The sequence below is a fragment of the Homalodisca vitripennis genome, chromosome 2, assembly GCF_021130785.1.
Source record: "Homalodisca vitripennis isolate AUS2020 chromosome 2, UT_GWSS_2.1, whole genome shotgun sequence".
Classification (NCBI taxonomy): Eukaryota; Metazoa; Arthropoda; class Insecta; order Hemiptera; family Cicadellidae; genus Homalodisca; species Homalodisca vitripennis.
The window spans coordinates 71,843,147-71,856,007 of NC_060208.1; the positions used below are offsets into that span (position 1 = coordinate 71,843,147).

General features: G+C 36.6%; 2 protein-coding genes across 3 annotated transcripts in view; one reads left to right on the plus strand and one right to left on the minus strand.

The window, feature by feature from the left end:
* LOC124354151 (roundabout homolog 2-like) overlaps positions 1–12,861 on the minus strand; it is a 430,871-nt gene that overhangs the window by 38,738 nt on the left and 379,272 nt on the right. The window lies entirely within an intron of this gene.
* On the plus strand, positions 2,073–2,885 carry LOC124354153 (proline-rich protein 4-like). The gene has a single exon (XM_046804404.1). It carries the CDS (start codon positions 2,078–2,080, stop codon positions 2,882–2,884), a length of 807 nt encoding a protein of 268 aa, XP_046660360.1. The 5' UTR covers positions 2,073–2,077; the 3' UTR covers position 2,885.

The following is a 12,861-nucleotide window of genomic DNA, read 5'->3' on the forward strand; positions in this document are numbered from 1 at the left end:
TTTCATAAAAATATCTCTAAACTATAAATATTTAATTTAAAACAATTTCTTATTTTTGTATGAGTACCATGCGTGAAAACATATATACATTTCAAAATCAAAATCAATATCTTTTTTATTGCAGCGAAAATATGTACATTGTATGGCAAACGTCAATACGGGGTTTCCAAAATTCCAGGCATTCATACACACAATACACATTCATACATACAATTTTACAATCACGCCTCTTTCATTCTTCGCCAATGCAGTCCACTCAGTACAGCAGAGTCAGTCATCTAATTGGACGGTCTCCCAGTCGAATGCCAAAAACTCACCCGCATTATAGAATGCCTGAGACACCAAGAAGCGTTTGAGGCGAGTCTTTAACGCCTTAGGCGTTGGGGCATTTTTAATTGAATTCGGCAGTCTGTTGAGGAAATGCACACCTGCTTGCGAGGGTAGGCGTTCATAAACTACCGTTATGTGTCTCCCAGTCCTTCAGTTTGCTCTGCCACGCGTCTCATACATGTGTATGTCTTGGCCTCTGGTTAAGGCACTTTTACTCATACAAAACAAAGTTGTTTCCAAAATGTAGAGGCACGGCAGAGTCAACAGCTGCAATTTCTTGAAAGCTTCCCTGCACGACTCTCTAAATTTTATTTTGGCGATTACTCTAATTGCTTTTTTTTGGAGTCTGAATGCTCTTTGAAACTGAGTGTTTGCGCAAGCTCCCCAAAGGACCACTCCGTAGGCAAGATGGGGGTAAATCAAGCCGTAATACGCCGTAATCAGTACCTGACTCGGACAGTATTTGGCTAAAGATCTCAAAACAAAAATGCCTGAGCAGATTTTTGCGCAAACATGGTCAATGTGCTCATTCCAAGTCAGCCCTCGATCGAGGTGTATTCCTAGGAATTTTGAAGAGCAGACTTCTTCCAGTGTGGAGTCATCTAACAAAATGGCCGGCTCACACTGGTTGCCCGCAGTGCGCAAGGCAAAATTCAAAACGTTGGTTTTTGAAGAGTTTGTTGTTAGATTGAGGCTGTGGAAGTATTGGACACAGTTGTTGATGTCAACAAAAGCCTGTTGTTCCAAAACTTCGCTTGACATTGCATTGAAAAAGAGAGTCGTATCATCGGCAAACTGCACCAATTTTCCATGCAGAAGCGATGATTTTATATCGTTCACGTAAAGCAGGAAAAGCACAGGACTTGAGGGACTCCACATCTCAGGTCTATTGATTTGGATGATTTATTTGATATTTGAACAACTTGGGATCTCTGACTTAGGAACGAGCTAAGCCATTTAAGAGGCACGCCTTGAATGCCGTGGGACTCAAGTTTGTCGAGCAGTGTACCGTGATCTACGCAGTCGAATGCTTTGGACAGGTCTAAAAACACACTCATTGTGAGGTTTCGACATTCAATTCCCTCTACAATCATATCGACAAAACTCACAACTGCGTCTGTTGTCGATTTGCCCTTTCTGAAACCAAATTGTTCACTTGAGAGCTGATTGTATTTGTCCAAAAAGTGAAGCATTCTTATAAGAAATAGCTTTTCAAAAATTTTGCTTATTACTGGCAAAATTGAGACAGGCCGATAGTTAGTAATTGAAGCTGGGTCGTCTTTCTTAAAAATAGGAATAACTTTAGCAATTTTCATGAAAGAGGGAAACACTCCTTTTTGGAATGAATAATTTACTAATTGGGTTAAGGGTCTCACTAAATGCTTGCAGCATTTTTTTATGAGCCATGGAGAAATTATATTGAGGTCGTTTGATTTTTTTGGCTCGGAGTTTCTTTGTTTTTTAAGTTTCTTTGTTAACAGATAATTGTTTTAGCAAGGAATTTATTTTAAACGAGTTTTTATAGAGGTTTCATTTAAGAAGTGTTTTAATTTTAACTGCAATATGGGATCAAAGCAAATTATATAATCATGGAATGTAACACATACGTGCAATACTGATTAATTAGTACAAAAAGAATGTGCTGTGTATCGTGTGTACGTTGCATAAGCCAATTACTCCATATACTCCAGGTATATAAAGCCTGATAATTTAGTACCCAGTATCATTCGAACAGATCCTAGCAGACATGAGGGGTCTTCTTTTTCTCGTGGCTGTGGTCGCCGTCGCTTCCGAAGCCGAGGTCGATGACAAGAGTCACCAAAAGAGGGGAATCTACGAGTCTGGCGGACATTATTTCAGTGGGGATCATCTCAGCGGGCATTCTCATCATCATCACCATGAGGTGAAGACCATCACAATTCAAAAGGAAGTGAAGGTGCCGTACCCAGTTCACGTGGAGAAGAAGGTGCCGTACCCTGTCAAGGTTCACGTCGAGAGGCCGGTTCCCGTCCACGTGCCGAAGCCTTACCCGGTGCACGTGACGAAGACAGTGCCTTACCCGGTCAAGGAGTACATCCCTGCACCTTATCCGGTAGAGAAGAAGATCCCGTACCCTGTGAAGATCCATGTGCCCAGGCCAGTCCCCTACCATGTATCCAAGCCTTACCCGGTCTACGTCGAGAAGAAGGTTCCCTACCCTGTAGAAAAACAGATCCCTTACCCAGTCAAGGTGGCTGTCCCTCGACCTGTCCCCTATCACGTACCTGTTGTGAAGCACGTGCCTTACCCTGTGGAGAAGAAAGTCCCCTACCCTGTAAAGGTACCAGTTGAGAAGCCAGTGCCATACCCTGTTGAGAAGCCTTACCCAGTTGTAGTGGAGAAGAAGGTCCCCTACCCAGTGGAGAAGGAAGTGCCATACCCTGTGAAGGTGCCAGTTCATATTCCAGTTCATGTTCACGAACACCAACACGAGAGCTACAGTCATCACTATGGTGGAGAAGAAGATAGCCACAGGGGACAAGAGGACTTCAGCAGCTCTGGTCACGAGTACTGAGTAAAATAGTTTGTAGGTAAAAATAGTACAATATTTTGTAATAAAGTTTATTTTACATATATTTCGTCTTACATTTCATTACGCATTCAAACAAAAACTGTTTTGTAATAAATGAGGTGCCGTAGCCTGTGAGGACTCCAGTTCAAGACTAAGAACTACATAGACAACATAAGAACTACCGTATAATGGACATAATTTTGGAGGAGAAGACCACATAGACAACATCCATGGCTCTTATTAAGTCTTTGAAACTTGTCTTCGCATCTTTGTACTTATTAAAGGATGCCTGTACATTTGACTACGATCAATGTAATAAAAAAAATAAAAAAGACTATGTATTATCTATAAAACACTAGGTTGAATTTTGTAATGAGTCTTCAATTAGATCTCCTCTATATATAAATTATATTATGTAGCTAATACATTTATATAATATAAAATTATGAAATTTCCGTCGTATAATTATCCAAGAAAGTTTAAATACAAAGGTGTATCCCACTACTAGAATTAATTGATCATTTTGCAAATAACGAAATTTTCAAACGCCAATTCACTGTACAACTTTGTAAAAATCAATTACAATTTGAACCCAGTTACAGTAATTTTGTTACAGCTGCTGTTTAAAACAATATTTTTGTCAAGCATTTGGGTTCTGTTAAAATGTTTTTTTGTAATAATTCTGTCACGTCGCTTCGTGAATCTAAATAACTATAAGGCAGTTACAGTAGTGATAGTACGCAGATTTAACAGTTATTTTAATTTTTTCCATAACACCAAGGAGGAAAGTTAGTAATCGTGTTACAGCAACTGTGCCTAGTCTATGAATTGAATGGAGGATTAAAAACATTCAAATGCACATGAACAAGAGTGAATGGCGTATCTGGAAACTACCTAGCCCTTGCCACTACCAATCACTCCCACAACCATTCTATTGGTTATGAATGGTAATGAAGTACTCCAAAAGAGAGCAACGCACAAATGCAATATAAACATTGAATAATGCTCTATTTTGTGGATATCTTTGGCAACCAGGTAAATATTTCTAATAGTTAAGCGAAATATTCTATGAAAATGAGCATGTAGTACCGTATCTAGTAAAATAATATCTATTCCATGCTTATATATGTTTCATATATATTAATAAATGGCGTGCCGTTATATTTAGGAATGTTTATTTTAAAACAAAATCCGATTAAAAGGTCCCAGAGTCCAAAAAATTACCACCATTCAGAGAATATACGATGGTAGTTGCATTGTGCTATATCATCGAAACACAGTTAATAGGTGTGTCCTTCTTGCGAAACACCAATGCGCAAGAAGGACGTGTGGATTAATGGTAAAAGAAACTGTTTTATTGTTAACGGACCTAGGATAGAACCATAGGGGATTAGGCTATTGGAAGAAACTTAGAACAATACACCACCATAGAATTGAATAGTTACGGAATAAATAATGTGAAACATAACTTCAAACATAGCGTATAAGTAAATTATTGAAATAAATTACACAACAGAGTAATTATTACATTGTATAAGATATTTTATTACTGGAATTATTTAATTAATTTAAAAACAAACACTCCAATAATACAATTTTAATTTGAGGCCTTTCGTTTTCACAGGAAACATGTCATTAAAACATACATAAAAATATATAGTAAAACCAGGAAAGTGCGTGTTTTTATTTAAGTACAACATTGTATATTATTATTGCAACCAATTTAATATTAGTTGTGGGGTCTGATGATGTTTTCTTTGGAAACAAAACGCCTCACACAAATAAAAATTTCATTATTGGAATGTTTGTTTTTAAATTAAACAGAGTAATTATTGTTTTAGCAAAATTATTAATTTTATGAGAAAAGAGCTTACTTACTTTCAGTAACAGCTTATGCATTTTATGCCCACACAGTTAAAACCAATAAAATACGCCTGTGAGTTGCTTTTTTTTTCTTGTAAAACGATTAATCTTTAGGCGTGACATTGAAATATTAAACGTGTCACCCAGTACGCTATACACGGTGTCGTGGACGAAATAATCAGACAGACACGCGGCTGCAATGACGTCATTGCCAATGTCTTCCTCTGCCCTCCCCACTTGCAGGTTGATGGAGGAACAACGTCAACTGTTGTGATTAAACTTAGGCAACAAACGTGCGCGTGTATGTACACACTATGAATAGTCACAAGTTATCTATAGAAATGCCGTATTAACAATAAAATATAAAATATTAACTTATTAATAGTTTTATTGGCAATATTACGAATTACATTATTTGCTCAAAAAAGACCAGAATCTTTGACGTTGAGTTTGTTATTTATCAAATACATGTGGATTTATGTTTCCAAGAATAAAAAGCTATATTATAGTTTTTTCCTACCTCTAACAACACATAAGACTCATGTGGCAGTCGCATAATTTCTAAACATGGATCAAAGCTCCCAAAAATCATTACCACAGTATTCTTTTTCGTAAATAACGAATGTATAAGCGTACCAGAATTTTTAACTGTTATTAATCAGGTCTCTCCTAAGTGTAATGGCTGATTTTTTTTAAATACACGATCTAGACGCAATTCGTATTTAATGTATTTTAATTATTGAATAGCCGATTATAATGTATAAAATATGTACGTAACATAACAAGTAAAATACATTCTTCTTAGCATTCGTTTAAAATAGCTACCAACACAAATTCTTATATTTTATTTTTTAGGCGCCATTTTACATTTTACGTGATAACAAAGAAACGTTATGGCACTATTTGATTTCCAAATAGCAGAAATAAATAATTTAACATTTCGAGTAAATATGTAACGATACATCAGTTTCGGTTCAACAGTTATTAACTAACGGTGGATCTCCACGGGGATGCCGAAATATTTTACTAGTACGAGTATTGTTCGTGTGGACAATGTTTCCACGATGTGTGAACCACAAGACTGTAATGATACGGCCCGCATAAGCCTAAGAAGTAAGGTAACTTATAACGATTCTAATATTTTCAATCAAATCATAGAATCAGCAGTAACGTTAATCATTGTTTACAATTTATTGATCTTGAATATAGAAACAGTGCTTACATACTCTCTAACGTAATTTTCTAGCATTGACAGAATTTCCGCACAAAAATGAACTTTTTAACAAAACGTTTTATTTTATTATCAATATATTATAGTTGAATTTATAGTAACATTAGATTCGACAGAGTTCAAACTTTATTGATGACGTTTACGGTATAAGATAATAACCTTTCTGTAGTAGTAAGTGGATTGTTTGATAAGGTAAAGTAGTATGTTCTTCCTTATTATTATTTTAATCTCGCCCTCGACGTCTCAAAGCTTAGTTCGGCGTCAGACAGCCATAAAGAGAAGCCGGAAGTTCGTGAAAGTTAATGACACACGTTTCGCAATAAAATGCGGTGGCCGCCAAAATGTGGAGGGTGAAAATTCATATGCAGAAAAGTCTGCAGTAGAAACAAGCGCAAACTGAGTACAACATACAGTTAATACTGTAACAGTATATACTTGTTGGTTATTCACTTATAAGAGCAGTACAGTAGGACTTCATAAGACTAAACTCAAACTGTATAATTTATTTATTAAAGGAATTAATTATAATTAAACCAAACCATTCAATTTACACGAAAATGGTAATAAACAATATGTAGTTATAATAAAATTAGAACTACATATGCCTAGTTTTTAAAATTAGATCAATATCACAAAAATGAATTGATCAACCGATTTAGATGTATATAATGTTTTGACACACTCTGTGTTAAGATAAAACAGTAAAAGCGAAACCTGAATATAAATTTAATACATTATAACAGAGAAACTTTTTCCAAGTAAAATAATGAAGGCCATACAAAATGCAAGGATGAATGAATATGTTAAGGGTAAACACTGAAAGAAAGAACAAGCCAAAAATGGCAAATATGCTATAATAAACTTAACCACAAAAACAAAATAAATCTTAAGCATAACACCATTAGTAATAATAAAGTAAAACTAATTATGAAAAAGAAGTAAGTAATATAGGAGAACATAATTCTAATAGGATACAGGTTGTCTAAATAACAAACATTTTATCGTCTAAGATATTATATCTAGGAAGGGGGGCACGTAGATGCTCGTTCAAAGTTTTTAATATAATTTTTAAAACTATTGTAAAGACTGAATATAATAAGAGGTTTGCACGCCCATCGTTAATATTTTCAGACTATTGAATAAAAAAAGTGAACATTCACAAAAATGATGATTGCACACAATAGAAGCTCGACAGTGTAGCTCCAGTAATTGACAGAGGGTTACGTGTTAATTGGCCATTATTTGGGGGGGGGGGGACAGCAGATATTGTGTGGGGGAGGGGTGGTTTATAGCAAGTGTAACAATTACAGTATTGCCAATTTAGGTTAGTTGATTGTCACGCATCCGTATTGGACAGGTGCTGAAATTAATTGGCATATAGCGAAATAGACGAACTGTATCGTACCAGTCTGTTACGAGGGAGCTTTGAGTGAAAAATAAATAATGAGGGCTACATGGGAAAACTAACAATGGTAGTCACATTTCTGCATTCGACGAGTATGTATTATTGTTTCAGGTTCACTCTTGTGTGTTTTTCACACACGAATTGCCTTTGAAGTGAAATGTAAATAAGAATACAGAAGAACACAATGCATTACAAAGATTTGGGATTTAGGTTTGAATTGGTGTAATATGTTTAGTTGATGAGTGCGCACTACAACGAGACTATTCTATGATGGAACTAGCCATATGTTAGGATTAACCAAACATGTAAACCAACCAAAATAACTTACTACTGTGAATTATATAGGCAGTACATCATCTTGGGACAAGTACTGTACAGAGAATAAGGAGGACGAGAAGGAAGAGGAGATGATGAAAAACAACTATGAAGATTAAATTGGTATTTTTGATATTGATAAAACATGTTCTTACAATCGAGAGTATAATAAGTATTATTTTAATTTTCAAGAAGTAGTATTTATTAATACTAAATAACGCACCCACCATATTCGATTATAAATGTAAAGAAATAATGTAGTAATCTACAGCCCCTGAAAATGTAACAAGCCTACACACTGTTTTTTTTTTAAATTTATTATTAATTATTTGTAGTAATAGAGCAAAAGTTGAAACTGTGTAGAACACAGGAAGCATATTTTAAACTGTCAAATAAAGAAAGTCGGCTGGAAAAATGTGCAAGTAAGAAATGTCAACAATTTTTAAACAATCAGTAAACAGTAATCAGTAATGTTAACAAGCGAAAGAGAGTATGGAAATGTGAGAAAATAATAAAATGCATAGAATACGCATTAAAGGATTTGGACTGGAATCGGTGGACCCAAACATAGACATAAAATAGTTAACAAGTAGGTTTTGACAAAACTAAAATACGGTTTACTAGAACCACAAAGTTACAAGATAAATTAAAGTTGGCAGTTTTGTCATCCTCAGTGACACTATTAATTTTGTATCTTTTCAAATCTAGATCCTCTATTTTTAGCGGATCTCTAGAGACAAAAAGTGCACCAGACGCTCCATCTGTATCTGCCCGCAACAGTTCGCAGTGTAATAAATCCGACGCTCTTGAACAATAAATAGGGCACCTGCTCCAACGCACGTCAGCACCTTGTATTTATATTGTTTAACCGAGTAACGCCGCGCCGCGCCGCCAGGAGCCTGAGGTATCGCGCCTTGCCTACGCACATCCCCTGCCCACACCGGGCGAGGAGCGCCACACCATTTCTTGTGTAAAATATAGTTCGACCGACCCAACCTTCGGCCCTCCGGCTGATAAACAGAAGCGTAGTTTGTTTTAATCCATTCCAATTCCATAGTCAAAAAGGTAGACTAGTAAAATGCTTATGATCTTAAACATGTTTTCATAGGTAGAAGATTAATTAAGCATTTTTCACAGCAAAAACGAAAAACAATCTAAACTCACTGAGTTTGTGACTATATTTAGTAAATATTAGTTATTCCAATTCTGTCGGTCTGTCCTCATGATATCTCGAAACGGATTGCCATATAGACTTGAAATTTTGCACGAAGCATTATTTCTAGGTAACGAACACTGAGTTCTATCATGGTGCATGTCACTCCATGGGATTTGGCAATATGTTAGCGAATATATTTTCGTTAGTCTTATTGGTAACAATGAAAGCAACAAAACAAATAGTAGGATCAATAAATTCAACAAAATCTTAACCAATGCATACAAAACCTTTTGGTAACTATATGTGTAGATGTTTATTATTTAAAAACGAATATAAAACCCAGCTTAATAAACACAATGTGCATGTAGGCTATCATGTGGTCAAATATGATGAGAAATATTTAATCTGTAGACTTTAAGTTAAACATGAAACATCATTTCTACATAGACAAGAATGAATTCTATGATGGTGCATGTCCAACAACGGAATTTGGCTGATCGTGATTGAAGCCTATAACTCAGTTGACAGACTTCTTTCTTACCTGCCATGGAGATGTAAATATTTGTTTTCTGTAAAACTGTTTGCCTGTCTATCTGTCCGCAGGACATCTCGAGAATGAAATGAAATGAAATGTTGCTTACAACGTCAGCCTGTTAAAGCGTGGCACACTCCTATATTGTGTAGAAATGATCAACCAGAAAGGGGGAAATATGGTTACATAAGAAACCAAATTACTACTGTTTATATCACATGAACAAGAGGAAACTATTGTTTGCAAGCCAAGACGTATTTCCTTTGCTAACCATATCTCTCCAAAATGTGTAAGTATTGTATGATATGAAATAGTGTAAATTATTCCAAATGAACTAGTTCTTATATCGTGTGACGTAACATGATGACGTTACCACGTGACGAGGACCTTTTGTAACAATTGCATCATAAACAAGAAGTCACTGCAATTGCTCAGATGTAGTAAAAGCCCTGTACATATTCTAATATACACCTCACATTATTCCTACACTATCCAGAATAATCAACAAAACATTCATAATGGTAACAAAGTAAATGATCCTATTGTATTATATAAATCTAATTCCAATTCCATTGCACTTCCTGTCAAGAAGTCAATCAGGCTCTCCCTCCATACAAATGGTCTATCTAAAAGCGACAACATGGTGGTTGGCCAACACCCCTGTCTCAATAATGCATACAAATGGTGTACAGATAGATAGTGCCACCACCACCACCACCACCACCATCACCACCACCATGCTAATGGAGAGGGGGAGAGAGGAGGGAGGCAGGAACAGTTGTAAATGGATTTCAATGATTAAAAGCATTGTAACAATGTGGTGTGCCACAAAGTCCCTTCCTGGTGTGCTTGGGCTGGGGTACAGTACTCTTATCCGGATGTATGTCTGTTGATGGGTAATTTATTTAAATGAATCTTGACAGTAGTAAATAATCAACGTAAGGGATTGAAAAGTAGATTAATTCTCAAAGAGATCAATAGTTTTAAAGTTTAAATGCAGTTGGTGAATCTTGCAATAAGTTGAAAATTACCACAAAAAGTGCATATTAAGTGGGTTTTGTAGATTATTTAAACAAAATATTCAACAGTGAATAGTTGACAATGAAGAAAATCAAGAACATCAGTAACACAATATCAGTTTGCCTAAGACAAGCGGAGTACAAATTGACAGCGAAACATCGTTGAAAAACTGGCATATGACGGAGACGAGACAATATTTTATTCACGCCCTCTTCAAACAGTACAACACACAATTCCCTGGAAATACAACATGATGGGATAATCCTACTCCCCAGTGAGCAGTGGTGCCACTGCAGCGGCGATAAATTCCCCCTGAGACCTCGTGGAGGCGAGTCTACCATACCGACACTTCCCCACGCGTACCAACCTAACCTAGCGTCCACACGGGATAAATCATGTATCGGTGGCCTATGGCCGGCTGCGGGCAGTGATATATGCGTCAGTGTATATAACGCGGGCGGGCTGCGAGCGAACTGCGTATAGGTGCCCATTACACGATAATTATTGCTGATTTAATTCACGGTTGAAATTCCTTCTGCGTTGCTGAGATTAATATTCCTACTTCTTTGTTCGAGACTGGCAGAGAATCGTATCATTAATTTGGAATTTATCGTCTCCTCTTTTAATAACCACTGATTTGTTTTTTGCCGTTTCCGAAGAATATTAAGTCATTGCCGATGTTTATGGTAAGGTATGATGCTCAGACAAGATCCGAGACCATTTAACAACTGGGCGCTCGCAGTGATTGAATTTTTAATTGGTTTCTTCATATTCACTCGGTAAAAACGTACCGCCTACACAGGCTATAATTTTAAATTGCCATATTCTTGATACTTCGAAATCATAAAAGAACAATGGCCACCTTATGAGTTAAATTAGCATAAGCAGAAGGACGAAATATTTCGATGTTGTTTTTAGAAAATAAAAAAGCAGCTTTTTGAGATTTTTCGTAATAAATTATAGAAATATTTTTGAACCGTATCTAAATGCTGATTCAATCTGGGTAAAGAATAGAAACAAAATTACATGATGTTAGGATATGGAGAGCCGATTTACATTGCCACCTCGTATCAGAAGTTGTGTATTCAACTCTGAATACAGAGTTTAGGATAGACACCAAAGAATAATACGAGTATCTATAAATATAGCATAAAGCATCGTACTAAAATATCATATGATAAAATATCAACTCGATGAAAGGATTCCCCGACTCCAAGACATTACATTGAAAGGTTTATCGACCCCTGAGCGCTATTATATTTGGTTCTGTGGGACAAGTCACCACATAGTGGAGAGAGTATCAAACAATCTTTTATCAATTTTCCACCCTCCCCTCACAAATATTGTATCCGCTGCCGGATAACATCTACTCCTGCCGCCTGTATGAAATATGGGATCAGAGGGGTCGTCCCAACAGGCCGGTCTTTAGCGGGACTGATTAAATTTAATTAGGAGCCCCATTTAGTCGAGCGATAGCTGCAGCCAGACTCTCATGGCAACGATGATTTAGGGTGGAATCTAGTATTAACGTTGACACGAGGCTCATAAACTGTGGAGTGGATTACTATATGGACACATTGTACTATTGTGTATCCTGTTCGATTTTTCAAGCAATGAATACGGATTTTTTCATATAATACAATCTGTTTCAACAACCAAATCTAAAAATTTACTCGTAATAAATTCGGGAATATATGAGTCAGAAAAAAAAAACACCAAATTCGATAAGTCCGGCAGAAACGAATGAATTAAACCAGTTCCCGGTCGAGCAAGATTAGCAGGCACCGGCTCGAAGCGACCACCGAGATAAGATAAGAGAGGACCAGTCCAGTTGTGGGTATTAAGCCGTCTAGACCTGTGAGTGCCGACACACTCTGGAGACAATGAATGAGTCGGGCTCCGTGTAGGTTGTGCGTGGGCCTGCCGTGTAGGACTGTGTTTATAACATGGTGTGTAGGGCCTGCAAACTGTTTGTCTTGTCTATTGGCGCCCCGGAGCAGACATACTGTCTGAGGATGTGCGCTGCTGCATATTGAGACATGCTCTTTGGAACCACCCAAATACGGACACGCTCACGCAGTTCGGGGATTTCCTGGTGTCATTAGCAGTAACTAGTCTATGTGATAGTTCTCGTATTATACAACAGTTTACACCAAGAACTGTCGTGCTGTAGTATCATCATAGTATATGAACTTTCGACCGATTGGCAGTAATACCATAGGTACTTTTGGATTAGCTGCTCACAATTATGAGAAGTCTAAGGTTGTATAAGACTAACTGTAACAAATTAATATCAAACATTGAGTTATAGATCTCTTAATGGAATGGAACTTTGAAGATGGAGCAAATTGTCAGTTTTCACGTAGGTATATGATGTAGCTTTTACAAATTACTAAGGTATCAATAAATGTTACTGATTCAAATCGCAATAAATAGTTTTTCTAGCTCGCTTCCCCAT

Coding starts and splice junctions, on each gene's coding strand:
- LOC124354153 (XM_046804404.1), top strand. CDS start 2,078: ATGAGGGGTCTTCTTTTTCTCGTGGCTGTGGTCGCCGTCGCTTCCGAA.